Source organism: Dromiciops gliroides, chromosome 2 (assembly GCF_019393635.1).
Source record: "Dromiciops gliroides isolate mDroGli1 chromosome 2, mDroGli1.pri, whole genome shotgun sequence".
Lineage (NCBI taxonomy): Eukaryota > Metazoa > Chordata > Mammalia > Microbiotheria > Microbiotheriidae > Dromiciops > Dromiciops gliroides.
Window position 1 is genome coordinate 31,043,880 of NC_057862.1, and position 24,297 is coordinate 31,068,176.

The following is a 24,297-nucleotide window of genomic DNA, read 5'->3' on the forward strand; positions in this document are numbered from 1 at the left end:
AACTGATTCCCCACCCAGTCCTCTTTTTTCCCAGACAAATGAATTGCCTGGGGCTGACCAGTCTTTGTCATTTCCAGACTCTTGACACTTATGGATCTCCCCCAAACAAACTATCCTCTCCCAAAAAAGATTCCCAAGCTTACTTCCTGGACTTTAGGTTATTATGTAAAAAGTTTCATTTACATTAAATACTTTCTGTCTGTGAGAAACTAACCTTTCCCAAGGGTAGTTTCATAGCTCCCTCTGTTCTGTTACCTCATAACAACCCTGTCCTTGTTTCTCATCTTTGGGTATTCCTAGCTTCTGAGCTTTGCAATACCATGAGCTATAGTTCCTCTGCCCCGATTAAAGACCTTATATCTCCTATATTGATCGTTTCCTTAATTTCCAGGTTAACATATGGGGGCTCTTTCCAGGATTTGAAGATTCCGTGTCCAGCCAGCCACCATTTTTGACCTCCGGATGCTCGGTGCCTGCAGGAATCTTTTGTGTTCCAGTCTGGACTCAAATTCGGAGGCCTGGCCTGGGTAAGGGTCTCTCAATCTCAGAAATCGCGTCCTTTTTGCTTGAGTTCCGAAAAGCTCTTTGGTCAGGGGTCTGGTTATGTCCATGGATGATTTTTGTAATGGGTCTGTTCTGACAGGTCCCCCAAAAGAGGATGGCTGCAGGTTTTTTTAGGGACCATATGTGGCCACTCCGACAGGTCCTGGAAAGGATGGCTGCCGGGTTTTGTTTTCAAATCATGTACCACATGATTGCAAGTGCTAGCAGAATTGAAGTCTGACCCACAACACTGGTGGCCATAGTGGGGTCACTCCTTTTTGACTTTGGTCTTGATTCTGCCAGCTAAAGGCCCTGAGTGGAACTTTGCTTTTTTTTTCTTTCTCCTTTTTCAGTGGCATTTTGAATCAATTAAGCGAGAATCTGAATCTGAACCCTCCTCCTGGGGGGAGAAGATAGGATTTTTGATAGGACATTTTGTCCCTCAGAAAAAGGTCTAATTTTTTAAGGAAAAAAAAAAGACCAACTAATCTGGCTCAAATTATAGGTCTTTGAGGGAGGACAGAGAACTTAATTTGTGCACGCTAAATTTAATCTTTACCATTATTGTTTTTGTGTCTGCATGTAGAATGTTATTTGTGTTAAAATGTTCTATATGTGTATGTGCCCCTTGCTATTCAAGCTGAGTCCTTTATCTTGTATGTTGGCAATCCTCTTTGCCACTCAAAGTAGAATTGTCAGAAAGGGAATTTACACAGAGAAGCAGTTAGAGAGACTGTAGCTTGATTTTATTTTTACCTGTTTTTAAGAAATTTGTTCAAACTTTAGTTGAGAATTGATTTAAAATATTAGATAGTTCAAACCCAGGTTTTATGAATCCCCAAATCAAGGTTAATCAGATTCTCTTTAAATTTGGGGAACTATCTGGCTTCTCAGTCACCAGTGTTTATCACCAGGTAAAAATGAGTTTATTGAAAATAATGGTCTGATATTGAAATGCTAATAGATGGGCTTCAGGTAAATTGAGAATTTTACTATTTGGGAATAGTTCCAGTTGTAAGTGAATTTATTCGTCTTATTTTAAGTGAAATCTGTCTAATAAGATGTGTGGGGTTTAAAGTTGGTTTATTTTGAGATTTACATTAAGATAAAGTGTTTAAAAACTCGGATCTGGACATTTAATTGCATGATCTTAAAGCAAGTTAGTTTGTCGATTTGTAATATGGATATGTGATAGAGTATTCTTTGGGGCTTATAAATTGTTATAAATGCAACTGTTAAAAGAATGTCAAATACTTGAAACTGTTTAGAAATGCAGTATTACTGTGAATTCACAAAGAGGTGAATTCAAAGTCTGGGTTCAAGTTTTCCCTCTGGGCTACTCCCTATCTAGGTATAATGAATGTTTGACTCTGGGAAAAATAATTTGGCTTCTCAGTCTTAATAGCAAGAACAAATTTTTAAATTCTGAAAACTGGAGGTTTCCCTAATATGCCAGAGAAACGTGTTCCATTTAGCAGTGATGCTGTTTCATAGCTTTTCTCAATAACTCTGTTAAGCAGTTACTATTTGTGAGGGAAAAATTCATCCTCTTCTCAATGATTCTCAGGAACTCAGCAGCGAGGTGACAAAGGCTTTATTTTCTTCTCATGAGAAGGAGGCACCCTAGTGTGCAGCTAGTGGGTGCCCAGAAAGGGGGCTCGCAGGCCCTGTTTTATACCCTAGTCCCTAACGCAAAAGGACCTTCCCCTTTTTCATCACTGGTCGGGGTTACAATCTACATGCAAAAACTAGCTAATCGCAATGCAGTATTTCCACCCCTCTTCCTTGTATGGGCATAACTCAGGAGTGGACCTTATACTTCCTTATATGGACAGAACTCTGGAGAGGACCTAATTGAGACCAGGGCTCCTTGAACCATGTAACCTTGCTAACCTGAGGGGGAGGAGGGGATATGAGACCTTTGTCCTACAAACAGGTCAGGGAAGTATGACTGACTGTTATATCCGCATTGAGAGGAGACAACTACCCATTTCTCACAATCCCTCCTCTTTATTTTTGACTATTTGGCTCCTCTCATTCCATTTATTGAATATTTCCTCTGCCTTTTGGTCTAAATCTGTGAATCCTATGCTATCTAGGCAGATTAGAGCATCAGATGACCCTTTTTGCCCCTCTGGGTTGTGTTTCTTTCTTGATTTAGACTCAGATTTGGAGAAATGCTCAGATGCCATGGTAAAGAGAGTGGCTAGCCACACCAACCCACAAGTCCCAGCCCAGTTAGGGGGTAAGGTTGATCTTCCACCACAATACCACCATAGGTCGGCTCAGGGGAGGATCAGGGATGAAAAATCTACCGAGTTGTTCTCGGTTACTTCCCATGTTTGGATACAACTCATATTACCCAAGACCAGAAAACCTCTCACCCACCTGGAGAGACAGGTGGGATGGTTTCCTGGGACTCCAACAAAAGTGGGTATGATCTTTTCTGCTGTCCTTTTTATCACAGGGAAGAGTAGCTCCAAATCCCTGCAACTCTCACCCTTTGCCAACCCATTCTGGTATAATTGAAGGAGACTCCAGAACCCCTCCAGGCGAAAATGTGGACTTAGAGTATGGGCAACTGGTCTTCCCAAAGCACTGACCCATTCCATCCGAGCATTTGAATCTCCAAACCCAGTCTCTGTCTCCACTGTCTGTCTCATATCCTTAACTTCACTGGCCTGTTGGGTTTCCTAATTTCCCTTCTGGACTTAGAGAAGTTATTTCTGGAGTCTTAAAAGGATAGGGGGATGTAGGATCCATGAGATTTTCCAAGGATGTTCCTATTCTTCCTACGGGATCAGTTCCTCCTTCAGATGCCCATATACCAAATCTTTTTTGCTCCTCCATTACTTGTTTGCATGAGCAGCTCCCACTACCCCAAAATGTTACCTCCCTTCCCCCTTTTTATACCAGGCTTGGTATATTGTACATTAAAGTCTTTTTAAACTTCACCCTCGGTCGATCAGATTCCCTATTAACAGTCCACTGCTCATGTTTTGGCTCTGGTTTTTCTTCTGGAAAAGGTGTCCCTTTTACTTGACAGTAGTGAGTCCAGTTTTGCTCCTCAGTCCTCAATGCAATGTCAGTGAAAAGTAACACCAGGAACAGTCCTTCCCAATCAGGTTCCAACTTGTTGCTCTTCCAGGCCCTTATCAAAACCCAGTCTCCAGGCTTAAATTGGTGAGCTGGAAACTTGAGGAGTCTGGGCCAGAAGTCCCTTCTGTCAGAGTAAAGAAACAGAGGCAGAGAGGCCAGAAATATCTGAGAAACATGCTTTTCATTTCTATTATTGGGAACTGTTTCCCTTCCCAAGCAAAAATCACATATACATTTAAGGCTTGGCATACCCAATTTTCATTAGACCCAAATTTAGGCAAAAGGACTGAACCTCCCTTGAGGGAAACCCCAGCCCATATTAGGATCATTCTCTTTTTACATTTTCCTCTATACTTCTCAAACTTATTCCAGATTTCTAATTTGTCTCCCAAAGGGCTGTCTTTGGGAATTTTAGGGAGGTGTACTTTCTTCCTTTTCTGTATCACTAGACATGGCATTCTCATCTTTAATGAACCCTTTGAATTCTTGGGGACCACCCCTGCCTGGCACACTGCTTGGCATTTCCTGGTACATTGCTTGGCACACTTGGTGCTTACGGACTCCAATTGCCTGGCACACTGCTTGGCCTGGTTGGCATTCCTGGCACCTATGGACTTTAACTGCCTGGCACACTGGTTGGCACCTATGGACTTTAACTGCCTGGCACACTGGTTAGCACGCCTGATACCTATGGACTTTAACCATCTGGCACCTTGGCACACCTGGCACCTACAGACTCTAACCGCTTGGTACCTTGGCACACCCAAAACCAAGAAAGAGAATCCAGGAACCCCAGAATCCTACATCAGGAATAAAAAGCTGTTCCAGTGAGAGATGCTAAGAATGCCCCATGCTGTTTAACATAACAAAACATTCTATAAGTTACCCTCCTCTACTTCTCTTGAAACAAACTTGAGATGTTAAAACTTCCCCCAAGGTGCCCATCAATTGGGGAATGGCTGGACAAGTTGTGGTATATGAATACAATGGAATACTATTGTGCTGTAAGAAATGATGAGCAGGAGGAGTTCAGAGAAACCTGGAGGGTCTTACGTGAGCTGATGATGAGTGAGATGAGCAGAACCAGAAGAACATTGTACACAGTATCATCAACATTGAGTGTTGACCTACTGTGATGGACTATATTCTTCTCACCAATGCAATGGTACAGAAGAGTTCCAGGGAACTCATGATAGAAGAGGATCTCCAAATCCAAGAAAAAAAAAGAAAGAAAGAAAGAACTGTGGAGTATAGATGCTGATTGAACCATATTATTTCTTTTGTTTTGGGTGCTGTTGTGTTTTTTTTCTATTTTGAGGTTTTGCATCACTGCTCTGATTCTTTCTCTTATAACAGGATTAATGCAGAAATAGGATTAATGTTATTATGTGTATATATATGTGTGTGTATATATATATATATCTATGTATATAGATATATAGATATAACCTATATCAGATTACCTGCTGTCTAGGGGAGGGGGGAGGGAGGGGAAGGAGGGAGAAAAATCTGAAATTGTAAAGCTTGTATAAACAAAAGTTGAGAACTATCTTCACATGTAACGGAAAAAATAAAATACCTTATATGTTAAAAAAATAAAGATAAATTAAAAAAAAACTTCCCCCAAGCCACCTGCAAAAGAGTCCATAAAATTATACTCCTATACCCTTCTAATTTAATATAAAACAATTAAGAATAGAATTTTCATCTTTGTTTCATAAAGAATCTAATACCATTGATACCAGATGCCATGGCCAAATTCAACATTGTGTTTATCATGCCACCTGGGATGATCATGGGGGTTACCATAAAAGAACTAAAGTTGCCAAGTTTCATAGAATACAGTGCAGGAGAAGAGTCCTCTCTCCCCATGGATAGTTGGCACCTTGTTTGCTCAGATCTGATAACTCAGAAGAAAGGTAATTAATGTAAAAGAATGAATATCTAAAAGCTTCGGTGAAGGCTTTCAGTTAATCAATAAACTCAAACAGTATTTAACCCTTAGCAAAATCACAAAACCAATTTACAATAGCATGCAACAACTGCTAAATATTACCATAATTTCCATCTGTCAACAGTTTACCAATTAAAACATGGAATCAATTTTCTCAGGATATTAAAGTAGAATTCTCAAACTTTTTTTTTTTTAACTTTTTCTTTTCTAAGAAAAGGCACTGAATTCACACTCCCCTTTCCCAAGCAAATGAATTGCCTGGGGCTAACCGGTCTTTGTTAATCCTAGACTCTAGAAGGACCCATAGGCCTCCCCCACCTTTCCCAAGCAAACCCTTTTGTTTTTCTTATGGTCCTAGTTTACCAGAAGTTTCCTGGAGCAAATTATAAAGACCCCCCTCCCCACAAAACCAAACCAAAGGACAGACACTCCCAAAGAGATACTGAGTAACCCCAGGACCACCACCCTTCACTCCAGTCTCCTCCACCCCCAGGGAAGACAAGATTAGGTGTGGCTGCAGTCCCTGTGGTGTGAGTCAGGGAGTGAGATGACCTGAGGGTTCTGGAGCTGCCCCTCACCCAAATTCCCTTAGCCGACATCAGTGGGGGATGGCCCTCCCCCAACAAGATACCCCTACCATCAGATGATGACCCCATCAGACCGAGCCACGCCTCCGCACCATGCTCTCTTCTCATGAGATGAAATTCAGGGACCTCTCTCCTGGCTTTCCCGCCCAAAGAAAACATTATACTAAACCCCGATAACATTTTGCTCTATCCTCACAATCCTGGGAGGTAAGCTTTCATTCATAAATTCACCCAATACCCCTGCAAAAGACCTATAGCAGTGACTCCCGACCATGAGCCTAACAAACCAGAGCGCTGGCTTTTCCTTCCTCCCCACGGCAATCCCTGTTTTGATAAATTCTTACCCCCTTGGTGAGCATGCTCCACCCTGCGTTTTCGACATCTCTTCTGAGTTCCTTGGACTCAGGAGTTGGGGGTGGCCCCCTCCGGGCTCCGGCTCCGACCATCGCTGGTGAAGGGCACTGGGAGTGCTGGAACCCGGAGGGCCCTGCTGCTCCTTACTTCTCCGTGGGACCTCCAATTGTGAGGGAAAAATTCATCCTCTTCTCAATGATTCTCAGGAACTCAGCAGCGAGGTGACAAAGGCTTTATTTTCTTCTCATGAGAAGGAGGCACCCTAGTGTGCAGCTAGTGGGTGCCCAGAAAGGGGGCTCGCAGGCCCTGTTTTATACCCTAGTCCCTAACGCAAAAGGACCTTCCCCTTTTTCATCACTGGTCGGGGTTACAATCTACATGCAAAAACTAGCTAATCGGAATGCAGTATTCCCACCCCTCTTCTTTGTATGGGCATAATTTAGGATTGGACCTTATACTTCCTTATATGGACAGAACTCTGGAGAGGACCTAATTGAGACCAGGGCTCCTTGAACCATGTGACCTTGCTAACCTGAGGGGGAGGAGGGGATCTGAGACCTTTGTCCTACAAACAGGTCAGGGAAGTATGACTGACTATTATATCTACATTGAGAGGAGACAACTACCCATTTCTCACACTATTGAAATAATTACATGCATTAGTAATGGTGTGATAGTTAAAAACAACTCTGTTTTAACTTTGTTAAACTTTTACAGTTTCCTTTCTTCAAGGTCCACAGGTATTTCAAGTTTTCATATACCCTTAGCAATTCAAATACTATGATGGTTTTGTGTGTTTAATAACAATGTTGGAGTAAGTTTTATTTCAAAATAGGATATTCAACTGGAATTTGTTTTATCTGGTATTTTTGTTAAAACATTTATGCTGTTTTTACGTTAATATTCTATTTCATTGCCAGGATTGCAAGCTTCCATAGCATTTGTCTACTTTTTAAGTGTTGTCCTAACTATATTAATGGCATTTTTAGGCGAAAAGTGTGAATTATCAGAGCCAACCTTAATGAGGTATTGTCTATTTTTTTGCTGATAAGATATGATTATAGTTACAATTAATTTCTAATGAAAATGTAAAAAGATGCACCTCCCCACCTTCTAAGCCGTGACTTCCACCAGATATATAGAAATCTATTTAATTCTCTCCCCATAATGATATTCCCTCCCTCTTTCTGAAAAGCTCTCTACCTTTTCCCATACCCTGACAACTCTATGTCTTAATCTGCTCTTCCCCACCCCTGGAAGAAGTCCCATCCTCCTATCTTCACCCTGGGCGTTTAACTCTTCTGAAGTTGGAAAGGTTCTTAGTGCCTCTCCAATCCAGACTCAGTTGTGGTATGGGCCCAAAACACCCCAGAAGGTCTCTGGGGCACATCAAGGAATCTTCTCCTTGAGAAACTAAACCAGAGGACAGATATGCCTAGAGAGATAAGCGGAACCAGTTTGGACTGAGCTAGTTTTGGGACCACCAGCCTTCATTCTGGTCTCCCTTACTCCTGGGTGTGGCTGCTTCCTTTGTGTCCCAAAGAGAGAGATGGCTTGAGAGATCCATAGCCACCCCTCACCCAATTCCCCCAGCTACCACCAGTGGGGGATGGTTTTCCCTCACTAAAGGAACTTTCCACAGTCAAATGGTCACACCCCCCCCATCAGTCCTCTATAGTTAAAGTACCTGCCAGTCTCCTGCTCGAGGAGATTGGTATCTCAGAGCCATGCTCTATGCCTTTCTCCCCAAGAGAAGTCCAAGGATTTCTCTTGGTTTCCCTTCCCTTCCCCAGCCCCGAAATAAACTATCTTATTCTAACTGCTTTTGTGTGCAAGAGGGTGTAATTCTTTAAAGAGGAATTCCTAAGAACCCCTACCCAAACCCCATACCCCATTTTCCTCCCCCCATAACAGTTGGATCCCTCTAAACCTTTTCCTTGAATCTCACTCTGTCCCCTTTCCAGAGGCAATTAGGAAGGAGCGTTAGGCTTCTTATTAAGGTCCTCCGGTCTTTTAGTTCCTTGCACTTGGTTCTGATCCTTCCTGTTTGTGAGCTCATATGACTGCTTGTCCAAGACCTGAGCAGTGAATGTTCCTGTGATTCCTAGAACACCTATGGTCCCTAATGCTTATACTCTCCTGGATATAATTCCCCATGATGCCACTATTTTCACCTTTGGTTTCTCTAGCGCCTTTTTCAATGGATCCTTTTGTTGTGAATTTGTCAGTTTTTACTTTTTACTTTAACTTTACCTGCAGTACACTTGGGCTGTTCTGCCTCAGGGAGCCCCTCCTACTTTTCACAAATTTTAAAAGCAGACCTTGCTGACCTTAAGTTTCCTAGAGGCTCCACTCTCTCCAGTACGTGGGTGAGTTACTCCTTTGTTCCCTGGATCTCCAATTTTCAAAAACTGACTCCATTTTTTCTCACCTCATGCCATAAAGTATCTTGCTCTCAGGTTTTACGTTTTTAGGACTTTTGATATTAGCCAATAGTCTCTGTCCTGAAGGATTAGCGATCTCTCTACTATCCAAAACTGAGATAGAAAGCCTGGATTATTCCTGGTACATTGATGGTTCCCGTCTCAAATGATGCTGGGTATGCTATCACCCACACAGAAGAGGTCACTGACCCCTTCCTTTGGCTCTTCAGCACAACAGGCTGCATTTGAAGCCCTGACTTGAGCTTGTGAATTAGCAGAAGGAAAAGTCATGAATATTTTCACATGGATAGCAGGTAATGTGTTGGGGATTTCGGGATGTTATGGAAATATATAAAGGGTTCCTGATGTCCTCTGGCAGTTCTACATATCTACAGATTGCTTGACTCCCTTTTGTTGCTAGCAGCATTGACTGTTAAAATGCCAGGACACTCCCATGAAGATTCTCCCCATGACTGGGTTAATGCCCTTGCTGACCTGCATGCCAAGCAAGTTTCTTGGAAAAAACCCCCTCCCTCTTAGTCTGTCTTCCTTTAACATCTGCTGGGCCTGGTCCCAGCAAAGGCACCGTGTCCTATCCCTTCCAAGACAGGTAAAAACTAGAAGGGTGTAAAAAAGGATAAACTCTGGACTCTGGTATGGGTCAGATGGAGCCCAGTTCCCCCCCCCAACTCTGTCTATTGACCTATGCTAGAATACCTTCACTCTTTAAGTCACTGGAGTCCTGACAAACTGCTTAGTTTAGGCTGCAAATATTGGTGGTAAAATGGAGATGAGCTGCATGTGACATTTATCTACAGTGTGACATCTGTCCTAAATACAATGTAAGCCCATAAAACTGACCCCTAGGAAATTCCTTGGAAGGTTGATTTTATTCAACTTCTGCCTTTTTCCAGTTAAGTTTGTATTATGGTCTGCATGTTCTCCCATTGGGTACAAGCTTTCCCTTGCAGGAAAGCTACTGCAACAGCTGGAGCCAAGTGCTTATCTGAAAAGATTTTTCCCAACAGAGGAATTCCTATTGAAATTCACACTGATTGAGGTACTTCTTTTACTGGTTCAGTTGTCTCCCAATTGTTAGCTGCCTGGCCAGTACTTCAACATGTACACTATGCTTACCACCCCCTATCCTGAGGATTGGTAGAATTTATCATTGTGTAATTTGGGATAGGGGTTGGGGTTCTTAGGAATTCCTCTTTAAAGAATTACACCGTCTTGCACACAAAAGTAGTTAGAATAAGGTGGTAGTTTATTTAGAGGGAAGGGAAACCATGAAAGAAATCCTCGGACTTCTCATGGGGAGATAAGGCACAAAGCACGTGGCTCAGAGGTACCAATCTCCTCGAGCAGGAGACTGGCAGGTACTTTTATAGAGGACTGATGGGGGTGGACCATCTGCCTGTGGAAAGTTCCTTTAGTGAGGGAGGACCATCCCCCACTGGCAGTGACTGGAGGAATTGGGTGAGGAGTGGCTACTGATCTCTCTTCCGGACACCAAGGCTGCAGCCATACCCAAATTTATCTCCCCTGAGGTAAGGGAGACCAGAATGAAGGGTAGAGGTCCCAAAGCTAGCTCAGTCCAAACTGGTTCCACTTAACTCTCTAGGAGTATCTGTCCTCTGGTTTAGTTTCTCAAGGAGAAGATTCCTTGATGTGCCCCAGAGAAATTCTGGGGTGCTCTGCACCTCATGACAATTGGGATCTTTAAGGTTCAGCTTGGAAAGGTTATGGATGATTTGAATCCACCAGAGCCAAAAGCCTTGGCCCCTTGTTCTTCTGAACTTTAGGGAAACCCCTTTTGGTAAATGTTCTTTCATAATTTTGAAATCATCTCTGGATGTCCTATGCCTCTCTTTTCTCCCTCAAGTGACTCCCTCTCTATTAAGGCCTCCCTTCTGTCCTATTGTAAAGGACTCACCCAAACTTAGTTATCTTGTCTCTCAGTCTACCCTACAGTTGGAACCTGGATACCAGGCCTATTGGAAAAGGCTTCCCTACCAAGGGCTGCTGACCAACCCCCTGGCTGAAAGGATCCACTTATCACATCTGAAGAAGACTCCATCCCCTGAATGGATAGCCAGACACACTACCAACAACACCAAGCTTCGTCTGACCAGGAAAAAGAAGCAGACATCAGTGTAGATCCAACGTGGCCTGAGAATCTTGTTCCATGCCCCAACACTATTTTTGGTCATGGGTCATCTATGAATTCCAGAATTCCTCTTAACCAAGAGGAGAGAATGAGAACTACAAAATTTACTGAGAACTGATTCCCAACCCAGTCCCCTTTTCCCAGACAAATTAATTGCCTGGGGCTGACCAATCTTTGTCATTTCCAGACTCTTGATAGCTTATGGATGTTCTCCAAACCAACTATCCCCTCCCAAAGATTCCCAAGCTTCCCGGATTTTTGTTTATTATGTAAAAAGATTCATTTACATTAAATGGTTTGTCTGTGAGAAACTTACTTTTCTCAAGGCCAGTTTCATAGCTCCCTCTGTTCTGTTACCTCATAAAAGCCCTCGGTTCCCATCTTTGGGTATTCCTAGCTTCCAAGCTTTGTGATACCAGGAGCTATAATTCCTCTGCCCCTATTAAAGACCTTATTCCTCCTATATTGTTTCCTTAATTTCCAGGTTAACAATGGATTGGTGTGGGGAGAAACCTGAGTCAGGAAAACCCCTCCCAGCAGCAATTGCAATAGTCCAGGTGTGAGGTGTTGAGAACTTGCACTTCAGATTTTAATATTTTAAATTCTTTTTACCTTGGGCCTAATCAACAAGCACATTTTAAAATATACAAAGAACAAAAAGGATTTTATCTGATTCAGCGAATTCCTGTTTCATGCAGATTAACTGTATGTCCAGTTTAACGAAGCACTGCTGTTTGTGTTCCTTTCCCAACATCTTTTGATTTATTCTATTTTAAAAGGTTTTACTGATGCCTTTTTTGCATATTTCCTTCCCAAACTAATGCATCTTTCCCCCTTTAAGGAAAAGTACATTTTCACAAATTATTACATTCCTGCCTTTAGTTTTTGAAGAAGGCACATTCATTTCATTGGATTCCGTATCCACTTTTTAAAAGGAATTTTCTTAGTCCCTTTGGTGCTTTCCTCCAGCAAGATCTATTTCATGTCTTTCCGCATTCTTCCTCTGGGTGGTAGTGTGCCTACCTCTCTGGGCGCTTTTTACTCCCTTCTCCTTCAGGCCTCTAACAAGATCCCCTCGGGGGCTTCTCTGATCTTTATGTTAATACAAGAGTACCGTAGAGAGGCACAAGAAACAAAGAGAAACAAAGCTGAGAGCCAGGAGGCCTCTGCACTGCAACCATCGCTATGGAAACAATTCCAGATAGATTTGGGAACGATCCCAGACATCAGCAATCTTTGATCAACATGTAAAAATAAATATGCGATGGAAAGATTAATTAGAGAAAAGGACGTGGCTTCAGTGCATAGGGGGTCTTCTTATAAGGTGTCCACTCTTCTGGTCCAACCCTTTTTAAGCCGTCATGGCACAAAAGGAGCATTATATAGGTGGTAAGTACCCAGGAAACAATGGCAAGAGGGCAAAGCCTTGGACCAATACTGCCCAGCAGCTCGCGGGCAGTCCAGTATGTCTTTCACCAATTGAATACCTGCGGAGGAGGCCAGCCCGGCCCCGCACGCTGCCTGCAAGGACTGTCTCCTTCCTGTCCCTCTCTACCCGCTGCCCCAGCCCAGTGTAGACACAGTAGGCACTTAAGCGCGCTTGATATTTAAGGTTCTCTCGAGAAAAAAGCCAGAAAGCTATTGTCCCTTCGGGTCCCTTCCTTTCCGCTCTAGTTTTGACTCACACTGAAGGTCCGCAAGTACTTTCCTAGAAATAGCATCACAAAGTTCGGACCCACTCGAGAAGTGCTGCACACGGTGCGACACAACTGCGGCCCAAGTTCTGCCCCGTGAAACCTCACGCTGCTGCGGAACAGTCGTTTTGTAATTGTTCCGCAGCTGCATTCGCCCGGCGGTGCCGCCTTTCCAGGCATGGGGGGGGGGGGGCGGGGCTGGGCCACAAGCCTCTTCTCCAGCCAGAGTCCTCGGGGTCACTCGGGCCGGCCGGGGCGCCGGACACCCGCGAGTACCTCGGGCGTGCGGGGCCGTCCTCGGCACCTGGCTCGCATCCCGCCTCGCGTGCCTCTGAGCCTCAGTTTCCCCCTCTTACGATGGGCCAGTTCGCTTCCCGCTCAAACTCGGCCGCAGAGAAGCCCGCACCTGCACCTCGGAGCCGACAGGGCTAAGCACCCCGACGGGACACCCCCGCCTCCGCCCCCGAGAGCGGCCCTCGGCGCGGACGCGCTCGGCGGCCATGCCGGCGGCGGAGAGCGGGAAGGACGAGCGTCCGCCAACGCTCCATCCGGCCGAGGGAAGGCAGCCGTTTCTCGGGACTGAGCGGCTTAGTCTGCAGCGGCTCCGCTCGCGGGAGCGGCACGAGCCACGCCCACCCGCTCGCTCGCGCTCCGCGCCTCAACGGACGGCGCCACCGCCGCGCACGCGCACGAGGCCGGCCCTCTCCCGCGCGGCCTGCTTCGCGAGCCTGCGCCCGGAGTTCCCGCGAGAACCGCGCGGACGCCTGGGGGGGCGGGGGGGTTTTGTTGGTGCCGCTTCCCCAGCCCCCTACTCGTCTTCCTCCCCCCTCCTGCTGCCGCCGGCTCAGCTGCGCAGCTTCTCTCAATCGCCGCCGGAGCCGCCGCCGGGAGACGGTTGAAGGAGCCGTTTGTGGAGGGCGCACGCAGCGCGAGACGAGCGGCCGCCCCTGACCTCGCGCCTCCCGCTGCCGGAGCCCGCCCGCCCGCCCGCCAGCCCGGGTGTCTGAGGTACGAGGGGCGGGCGGGCGGGCGGGCCGGGGGTGGTGAGGCGCCGGACCGGGAGAAGGGCGGCCGGACGGCCGGACGGCCGGGCGGGAGGTAGGCCCGGAGGGCGGCGGGCGGGCCGGGCCGAGCCGGGCCGGACCGGGGAGCGGGCCCGCGTCCGAGGGAGGCCCCCGCGCCGCCATTTTGAGCGCGTTGGCGCGCCTGGGCCCGGCCCGGCTCGGCTCGGCCCGCCCCTCCGGGCTCCGCCGCCTCGGGTCCCGCGGCCGCTCGGTCTTTCCCGGACTGAGCGCTGTCCGGCGGGAGCGGAGCCGGAGCGGGCTCCGTGGAAGCGGCTCCGCGACGGGCCCCGCCGCCTCCGGGGCCGGCCGCGGGACAAAGGAGGCGGCCTCCTTTGTAATCCGCAGCCCCGGCCCCCCGCCCCCCGGGCGGGCTCCGGCCCTGACCCCGGACCCTAAGGGGGACTTGGGGCCAAATAACGGATGTTGGGCCCCCGGGGTCCGCGCGTGGCTCGGCTTTGTTGTGGCGGGACCCGGGAGGGCTCGTGGGGGCGGGGGAGGGACCCGGAGCCGTTTGTCGGGTTTGTGGCCGAGCGAGCGCGGCGTGGGCTCGGTCCGGAGGGGCCGGCCCGGGGGGAGGGGGACTCTCGGGGGCACTCCTGCGGCCCCCTTTTTAAGGGCTAAGCACAGGCTCACGTGTCAGCCCCCCCTCCTTCCCCTAGAATAGCCCGCGGGAGTTCAGCCCAGGCGGGCGGTTTGGGCTTCCTCTTGGGGAAAAGGGGCTCGGTGGAGTTGGCCAAAGCGCTACAAAGCGCTACAAAGCGCTACAAAAGGACTGAGGAAACAAAGGTGCTGTCCGAGAAGTAGTGTTTCCGAGCTTTTTGCCCTCCTACGTTCTCAGTACGGAAGGTGTGTAACGCTTGTGCCAAATTGTGCAACATGCTCATGAATGGGAAAGAAGGCCGGCTGGCCAGATGGGGGATTGGGGCTCGATTTAATAATTTTCACACTTGTATTTGTCAGTATCCTTTTAAAAAGGATTATCTCCTCTCTCTATCTCAGCGTCACGGTCATCTAATTGCTGTTCCTTTCCATTAGTTGTGGAAATTTCTTGACGAACTTGCAGCATTGTTTAAAAGCCTCAGGACTGGTTATTTTAATAATAAAACTGCTTACAACTGGTGGAGTTGTGGAAGTAGCAATCAGTACCATCCACTGGACAGCTAAGTTCGTGTTTATACTGTACACACTATTAGGAGGCTCTTAGTTATACTGCGGTATGCCGATAATCTTATCAAATCTGTAAGTAAATTAGCCCTAATTGCATGTAATAGGTGGTGGAATTATCAGTTTTTGTTACGTCGTGGGCGCCTGGGACAATAGTGGAGTGTTCATCTTTTTACAAAATAACAAAAGACCAATTATGCTTATTTCTAAGGTATTTCTGGTTTCTTGAATTTCTTACACTTGATGTTCTCCTGTATTCCAGTCAAAAAATTACAGTTACCTTCAATATAAAGTAGAAGTATGCCTGTCGAGTCACATGGATGATTTAGATTTTCCTGTCTTATTTGTACTGAATCTTAATTTACAATTAGAATCCTAATCATCAAAACATTTTGTTGATGTCCAAAGGATCTATCCCAAAATATTCAGACAAAGACTTATTCTTTTGCCTGTGTTTGGGGTGGTTTTTTTATTGTTGTTTTTTTTTGTTTTCCGTTCCATTCTTAATTGATGACTGCTCTTTATTGAAAAATTCAAAAGCACCAGAATGTTAAGATTTGTAAACCAGTTTGTGTTGAAAAATCTGTACTAAAGCAATTTAGGTATTTTAGTGTACAGGGTTTTTTTGTGTACAGGTACTCTGGTTATCTTCGAAACCCCCCCCCCCCCAAAAAAAAAAAAAGTTGGGGGAGACATTCTTTCCTTTCTGTTAGTCTGTAGTGGGGAGTAACTGCATATCTGCATATACAGGAGACTGGCACTGAGATCCTCTTTCAATTTTTGTGGCCACAGCTCAGGCACAATTGTTCCTTTAATACTGGAGAGCATTGGAACTTTTTGTACCTCATTTTCTTTTATTAAGTTGTTTTCCCCATAAGTGGTGGCTTAAGTGGGATTGATACGGATTTTTAAAATCCATCTTAGTTTACTTTTCTATCCTTGTAAAGTGTTGGTTCTTTCTTTCTTTTTTTTTTTTTTGCTATTTCTTTGGACAAGTCTCAAGCTTTGTTGGAATTCAGATATGATTTAGTGACCAAACGACCTTCCCCCCCCCCCCAGATGTTAGCTATTTACACACTGAAAGTAATACAGGGGGAAATTAAATCTAGACTGATTTTAGAGATAACTCTTGACCCCCATCTCCTTTCTGACCATAACTTCACCTTTGTTTAGCTCTTTTGTCTTGCACTTATTTAATTTACTCTGGGAAGTCAGCTTGAGGAAAAAATGTAACCAAAAAGAAATGCTAGAGGACTCATAAATAAGCCTCTTTAATCGATAACTTGGCTCTGTTAGGGTTCTGGCTTGTGGTCTACTCCAGACAGTTTCTGAGGGGGAAAAAATCAACTTGGCATATAATGAGGGAAATGTTGGATTTTGAGGAATTGGCTTTGTTTACTTCTGTATCCTAGCACTTTTTTCCAACTCCTCTAGAGAATTCCTTTTGTCTTCTTTGAGGGGGGAGGTATCTTGTACATTGGACAGGCACTAAATTTGGAATCTGTGGGATCTGGGTTCAAATGTACCTTGTTATCTTTGTAACCATAAGCAATTCATTTAGTTTCCCTGAATCGAGGATACTGAACTAGATCAGATGTTACAGTGGGACCTGCAACATTCCCTAGGGTGGCCTGAACCAGATTAAATTGTAATCAAAAAATATTGAACAAAATAAGAAAAAAATGCAATAGAACATAAATAATATTAATATGTGGCTTTCTAAGGCAATATGTCACCGCCAGGATCTTTATGTAAAGTTTAGTGGCCTGGTCATATTTGAGCTTGAAACCACTGAGCTAGATGGATGATTTGTAAGGTTCCTTTCAACTTTAAATTGTATATTTCTCAACTATGAAGCCATTGTCAGGGGTCCTTTTACAACATGCCTGTGGAGTCCCCAGTTTCTTCTGTTGTTGATGTCATTTGAATGATACCATTAAATATTATGGCATTATCAATATTTGATAAGTGTTCCTAAACACAGCAAGTGAGTCAGAAAAGTTTGTAATGTTTAGGTGAATAGGATTTCCATGGTTGGGTATGGTAAAATTAGTCACGTATAAAGTTTCTGTAGCTAGGAGACTAAAGTATCAACTATGAAAATTCATAACTTAGCCTGAAATTGCCAAGCAAGTTGAGGTAGGGGAGGCTACGGTGTCTGGGTTTGAAGATTGGGGTAAGGCCAAGTCTACCTTATAGCAAAGGCAAAGCAGAGAGTGAAGGAAATTGCCTCAGATCTGTTTACTATGTACTGTTTCCACCAACTTCTGAACAGGTTTCTTTGTAATAAAATATTGGGTCTTTTGGGGCAGCTAGGTGCTACAGTAGATAGAGCACTAGCCCTGGATTCAGGAAGACCTGAATTCAAATGTGGCCTAAGACACTTGACTCTTACTAGCTGTGTGACCCTGGGCAAGTCACTTAATTCCAATTGCCTCACCAAAAAATTTTATATATATAGGGTCTTTTTTCTTAGGTGTTTGCAGAGAAAGAAATATTCTTGTTTTTAATATCCAAAAAATGGTCGTTTGTAATCTTTTAAATTTTTTCTTTTGGTTGATATTAGAATTGTTTACAATAGTCTTAGGCAGAGTTTTTTTATTGTGGGCCTCAGACATTTCACTTTACATTCTGGTGCAAAATTTTGTTTTTTGAAAGGGACTGGGAAAGTGTGGAAGGTAGTAACAGTTTTATCAATGCCACTAACCACTCTTCAGTTTTAGTTTTCAGGTATTTGGGATTTGATCATCAGTAGTGTAGACTGGCTTTTATTACTTTCAAAATTTGTTACTTATCTGTTTGGAAATTTTATTTCTACACCTGCAAGTTTGGGTAGTGTGGGCAATGTGAAGAAAATAGGCTTTTAAAAATGGATTTACTTAATAGAATATATTTACCCATCAAGTAGACAGTAATAGATTGGAGGAAGGGGCATAAGTAGAAAAAAACTTTAAATCTTTTTGTTTTGGCCCATTTCTTTACAAAGCAAATAATAATTAGGTGGAATGAATAAAAAAGATTGAGAGAAGCAAAATTTCATTTGGAAAGGCCATGGTCATAATGATGGATACCAGAAGGCTGTAAACTAGGGTTTACATGTTTTTAAAGTTGACCGCATTTCAATAATTTTCCCTGGAGAGGGTGGGAGTGGTAGTAACTAATGGATTTAAGGAGATTGAATACCCATATTCCTTTGTCCTGTCACAGGTATGTCACTCAAGTTAGAGTGATGAACTTCCAAATATGACAGACTTTACTCTTGGTATCTTCTTTAGCTAAATCAGTAGTGGTGATTGGGTGTACAGATTTCTTTTTTAAGGGCTTGTGGCAGAAGTATATTTTGACACTTTTATATCTTTCTTTTATAGCATTTAAGTCAAACGGTTTTGAGATGGATTGGGTTATGAAACATAATGGTCCAAATGACGCAGCTAGTGATGGAACAGTACGACTTCGTGGACTCCCATTTGGTTGCAGCAAAGAGGAAATAGTTCAGTTCTTTACAGGTACCTCTAGTATTAGTCTAAGTTTAGCAGTAATTGAATATTTATATTTGTATTGCATTATCAGTTTTTAATTTACCCATTTCTGTGGGAAAATTATAATTTTGAAACTATAATAGTTTAATTTGTATATTAAAGTATGAAATATGCTCCAGTTAATATTTCAATACAGAATATATAGAATTTGTGAGACCTAATATCAAGCAAATTAGTTGAGGGTAATTTTGTGTGTTGAAATGAACCATGAATTAGAGTATGGAGCATAATAATTTGATTAGTAGCCATGGCTTTTTCATGTAATGTAGGTGGGCTTAACTGTGTGTAATTTTTTTAGAAGCACACTGGTAGAAAAAAACCAAACTATTGAACCCATAATATTTGAAAGCTCTTCACTTTGTAATATTGGGTTATGGGGAAACTAAGTTTTTTTTTTTTGTTTGTTTTCTTTAGTCTTGTTTTAAGTATTTGATTCAGATGGGAATGTTTCAGCCTTTAACACTGTTCCCCTTGATGGGGTTATTTGTCCTTGGGTTAAAGGGTTGGAAATCGTGCCAAATGGGATAACATTGACGATGGACTACCAGGGGAGAAGCACAGGGGAGGCCTTCGTGCAGTTTGCTTCAAAGGAGATAGCAGAAAATGCTCTGGGGAAACACAAGGAAAGAATAGGGCACAGGTGGGGATGGAGAGTTTGGGATGGTGTTAAATTTTTATTTTTGGGGGTTGTGGGTCACTAATGCTTATATGGGGGGGACAATAACATTTTCTGGGTTAGTTTAAAGAATTTATAATTATCCTAAGTTTAACTTGGAAAATACAGATTTGGGTGGGGAATTAATGCTATTAGTTTGCTAAAATTAAAATCAGATTGTTTCCATTATACATAGGGTGTTCTGTGATAATACTACTATATCATCACCCAGTTTTCTTTAAAATATCTAATTTGTACTAAAGGAAACAAGTTTTAAATTTAAAATATTTACATTTTATGGTTTGTTTTCAAATAACTAATTTTTTTCATGTAAACTTTGTACCTTAAAGAATTATTTTGAGGCTTGTAGGTAAAAAAAAAAAGCATTTAAGTTGTGGTATATCTAGGCATTTTAAATTGGGTTATGTATCTAGTTATAGAAACAACTGTAACTGAATTTTGCCCAATATCGTACCTACAAATACATTTATGCTGAAGCCTGTACCTTAAAAAATCTTCTTTGTGTAGGTATATTGAGATCTTCAAGAGTAGCAGAAGTGAAATCAAAGGATTTTATGACCCACCGAGAAGACTGCTGGGACAGCGACCTGGACCATATGATAGACCATTAGGAGGAAGAGGGGGTTATTATGGAGCTGGGCGTGGAAGTATGTATGACAGAATTCGGCGAGGAGGTGATGGATATGATGGTGGTATGTGTATCTAATGAACAAAGGTTCTGTTGTCATTTTCTTAATATTCCTGACATTTTGTCAAGAAATACAGAAATGGCAGTAACTTCAGTACCTACTAAGTTTGAAAATCCATTCATGAAAAGGTGGATTCCCATGGCCAGCTATGGGACTTGATACAAGTGTTCGCACCAAGATGATTAAAAAAAAAAAAAAGAAGCTAAAATGAAGACACATTTGCAGATTTTGACAACTCCTTTGGGGCCAGGATGAAATTTAATTTATGTGTCTGAATATAACCTATTGGAAGAATTTGAATTTCCACCTAGTGTTGAAACATCCCTATTTCATGAGCACTAAGTGGGGATTGCAAACTTCTAATTACCAAGAGGTTCCTCGGACACTTACTACAAAGTAAGTTTTTGTAAACTATGTTGTAAAATTTGTCATGCTGGGAAGTGTATTTATTCATATCTCTTCAAATTGTGCAGGTTACGGTGGTTTTGATGATTATGGTGGCTACAACAATTATGGCTACGGGAATGATGGGTTTGATGACAGAATGAGAGATGGCCGAGGTAAAAATCACGTTAGGTGGTACTTTTATTTTTAAATGGGTGCGCATTGATACCACATCTAGCAAACATTGGTAAATGATATTAAGGAATGTTTTCATTTGTCCTTAAGTGAATAAAATAAAAGTATTTGTGGGGGTTCTTGCAGTCTATAAATTTGTTTTTTGAATTGATAACCATTTCAACATGATAAATTTCCTTTGTAATCAATCCATTTTATTTTATGTTTAAAAACATTCTGAGAATGGGTCTTAGGTTCACCAGACTGAAAAAAAATTGGTTCAGAACCTGGTGTAGAGTAATTGAAAATTTTGTGAAGGAAGAGCTATGTGTCTGTGTGTATCTGTATAATTAAGGAGCCATGCCTGCTTTACTTGTGTAATCGTTCCTGTTCCTTTGGAAATTTGTCTTTCTCTAGGCATGGGAGGACACGGATATGGTGGTGCTGGGGATGCAAGTTCAGGTTTTCATGGCGGCCATTTTGTTCACATGAGAGGGTTGCCTTTTCGGGCAACTGAAAATGATATTGCGAATGTAAGTATTTGTGGGGAAATGTTTCTTGGCATATGACTGATTTTCTACACTGAGGTGGTTTTGTGTCATTTTTCAAATATTTATACCCAACTTAAAATGTGAATATTGATGAAGGGTTTTTTGGGTTTTTTGCTTTCTCTTCAATGCATATAAGTCAAAATTTTGAGTGTCCATTATATGTTTACTAAACAAAATGTTATATGAAGCTAAAAAAGGAAAAGTATAAATAAAAAAGAAATAGCTGTTAATATATGAGAAGAAAGCAGTTTCTGTATATGTCCTATAAAATTCAAGGATTATATTCATTTTACCATTGAAGTTTGAGAGAGTTAGGGGAATGAGGTAGTGAAAGAAAACTTCCTAGGCTTAAATTTTAAGTAAGAAAAGATAGTATATAGTGATGCTAATGGGGAAATTTCAAAAGCAGGTAGTTAAACATGTTATTAAGGTCCATGTTTTTTTTTATGTGAGTCATGTGTATTGGAAGATGCATGGGTTCTCTCCTCCCCCCCCCATACATTTTAAGTCCAGATATAAGATGCTTATATTTTAAGCTTATTGAAAGGACTTCATTAATTGTTTTGAAATTTGGTTTTCTTTGTTTTAGTTTTTCTCACCACTAAACCCAATTCGAGTTCATATTGATATTGGAGCAGATGGCAGAGCAACAGGAGAAGCAGATGTGGAATTTGTGACGCACGAAGATGCTTTAGCTGCCATGTCTAAAGATAAAAATAACATGCGTAAGTGTTGTCCATGGACTACTATAGTCTGCCTCTTCAAGCTTCGGTGGGGTGTGTTAGGTTTGCAGCATAGTAGACTTATGTAACACTTTACATAGATACTAATTTCAGCATATCAGTCTGATTCAGGAAGCACACTAAAACTTGACAAGTAGCAAGGTTATATTATATTATACTGGTAAAGCTTGAAAGTATAGTTGGTAGAGTACTGGAATTTTGTTACATACATTTGAGTGGAACTTGGGCTGTAAAGTTTAATTAATTAAAAAAAAATTTTTTTAATATAGTTTCATTAAAAAACAAAAACAAACAACATCCTTGGGCTCATGTAGAGTTCTTGAATTTTGGTGGTTTAGGAATTACTGTATCCCTCAATACAAGGCTACTTGTCAGTTACCAAATTTCATAAGTGCTATGGAGAACAGTTAGATAGTTCATTAGTTTTCTTAATATTAGTTGGTGCTCTTCACTTTATTGCTAATTACATAGAGCTGCTTATCTTCAAGTTGGGTATTTTGGTGAAGACCTTTGACATAGGGAGTTTCCTTCTTAGAGATTTTATTCATTGTTCAAAGCCTTGGACTGTAACCCACCATCAACTCTTAAAGTTAGTCACTTATGTTTTTTCAATTTTCTGTTCTGGTTCACCACAATATCAAATTGTTGGGACTCCAGGGTCAGAGAAGATCATAATACACATCTTTCCAAGTAGCATTGTTATTTTTTCTTTATATAGTGGCTTTTCAGGTGATGATGGATTTAGGAGTGGCTTTTGTGAGTGATGTAAGTATCCATCTTCCCTGCTATTAAATTGGCCAGTTGGGAGTGGATTTCTTACAGACCTTGGTAATGCAATGTTAAAGCTGGAAAGGATGACCATTGAGATGAGACCTAGTCATACTCACTCCCTCCTTTCACAGAAAAGAAAATGAAGCTCAAATATTCAAGTGGCAGGGGCAGCTAGGTGGCACAGTGGATAGGGCACTGACCCCGGAGTCAGGAGGACCTGAGTTCAAATCCGACCTCAGACACTTAACACTTATTAGCTGTGTCACCCTGGGCAAGTCACTTAACAAAAGCAAATATTTAAGTGGCTTTGCCATGGTTAAGTGGCTAACTCATTAGTGGAAGGTCAGTGACTGGAAGTTTTTGGTAAAAAAGTGGTAACAATCAAATTACAGTTTTAATGATCTCTAAAAGATTGATTTCCTTCCTGCTTTTTTTATTAAAAGAACATAGATACATTGAACTGTTCCTGAATTCTACTGCTGGAGGAGGCTCTGGAATGGGAGGTTCTGGAATGGGAGGATATGGCAGAGATGGAATGGGTAAGTGGTATTCTAATTAATTTAAATTTTAAATGTAGAAATTTATTCTCAAATACTTTACTAAATCATCTTTTTTCAGATAATCAAGGAGGTTATGGATCTGTTGGAAGAATGGGAATGGGTAGCAGTTACAGTGGAGGCTATGGTACTCCTGATGGTTTGGGAGGTTATGGTAAGTGTTTTTGGTTGTTCCCACTGTTAAGTTTTTTTTATAACATGTTCCATTAAATAATTTTCATAGTCTAATGTCTCCATACCTCCACTCCCATCTTATTTTTAAGGTCGAGGTGGAGGCAGTGGAGGAGGCTACTATGGGCAAGGAGGTATGAGTGGAGGTGGATGGCGTGGGATGTACTAAAGAGTTAACCTTCTACAACACATCCTGGCAAACCACAGCATCGGTCTACTAGACTTTCTTACAGATTTAATTTCTTTTGTATTTTAAGAACTTTATAATGACTGAAGGAATGTGTTTTCAAAATATTATTTGGTAAGCAACAGATTGTGATGGGAAAATCTGTTTCTGTAGGTTTTATTTGTTGCATACTTTGACTTAAATAAATTTTTATATTCAAACCACTGATGTTGATACTTTTTATACTAGTTACTCCTAAGGATGTACTGCATACACAAGAATTTGGTTGATGTCTTATTTACTACTGGTTTAATAAAAAGGTGGTTGTTATGTGATCTTTTTTTTTTTTAATACTGATTTGATGTCTCAGAATAATGAGCTAGTACTTTTTAAAAATAAAGGCTAATTAGTGTTTACTTTTAGTAACTTTCCCTTGGTTTGCTTTTAAGATAGAAAATTCCAAATACTTAAATTTGAGGTGATATCAGGGAGTAGAAAGAGAGAACTAGTTCTGAATATCTTGAGTTCTTTTCCCAGCACAGCCGTCTTGTAATATTCCTAATGTAAATGGTGGTATTTGGACTTTTTCAATCTCCAAGGTACTGGGTGGAAAATGGAATCTTAGGTTAGTACAGATTTCACATCCAGTTCCTTTTAAAACAATTGAATTTACAATTAATGTGTAATTTACTTAACATTTAATTATCCAAGTCATATCTGACATATTTAGAAGAGTTAGGAAAATGGTAGATCAAGAAGTTTGTGCTACATAATAGGTGGAAATCCCAATTGAAACAGTAACAGCAATGTCACAGGCATCTTTC

At 42.2% G+C, this 24,297-nt stretch overlaps 1 protein-coding gene across 4 annotated transcripts; it reads left to right on the forward strand.

The window, feature by feature from the left end:
- Positions 1 to 13,582: 13,582 nt before the first annotated feature.
- HNRNPH3 (heterogeneous nuclear ribonucleoprotein H3) lies at positions 13,583 to 23,694 on the forward strand. Of its 4 annotated transcripts, none has more exons than XM_043988697.1 (10): positions 13,583 to 13,832; positions 18,421 to 18,558; positions 19,093 to 19,231; positions 19,775 to 19,959; positions 20,430 to 20,516; positions 20,932 to 21,047; positions 21,655 to 21,790; positions 23,023 to 23,118; positions 23,198 to 23,290; positions 23,400 to 23,694. In XM_043988697.1, exons 2-10 carry the CDS (start codon positions 18,444 to 18,446, stop codon positions 23,474 to 23,476), a joined length of 1,044 nt encoding a protein of 347 aa, XP_043844632.1. In that variant the 5' UTR covers positions 13,583 to 13,832; positions 18,421 to 18,443; the 3' UTR covers positions 23,477 to 23,694. The 4 variants fall into 4 exon arrangements, with proteins under 4 accessions (XP_043844632.1, XP_043844634.1, XP_043844633.1 ...); XM_043988699.1 differs by having other exon boundaries at positions 19,775 to 19,914; XM_043988698.1 differs by lacking the exon at positions 13,583 to 13,832 and adding an exon at positions 14,515 to 14,734.
- Positions 23,695 to 24,297: the final 603 nt, after the last annotated feature.

Excerpts from the sequence above, each read along its gene's own strand:
- HNRNPH3 (XM_043988697.1), top strand. The coding sequence starts at position 18,444 with ATGGATTGGGTTATGAAACATAATGGTCCAAATGACGCAGCTAGTGAT. Across the intron at positions 18,559-19,092 it reads AATAGTTCAGTTCTTTACAG|GGTTGGAAATCGTGCCAAAT; the intron begins GTACCTCTAGTA and ends CTTGGGTTAAAG. Across the intron at positions 21,791-23,022 it reads TAAAGATAAAAATAACATGC|AACATAGATACATTGAACTG; the intron begins GTAAGTGTTGTC and ends TTTTATTAAAAG.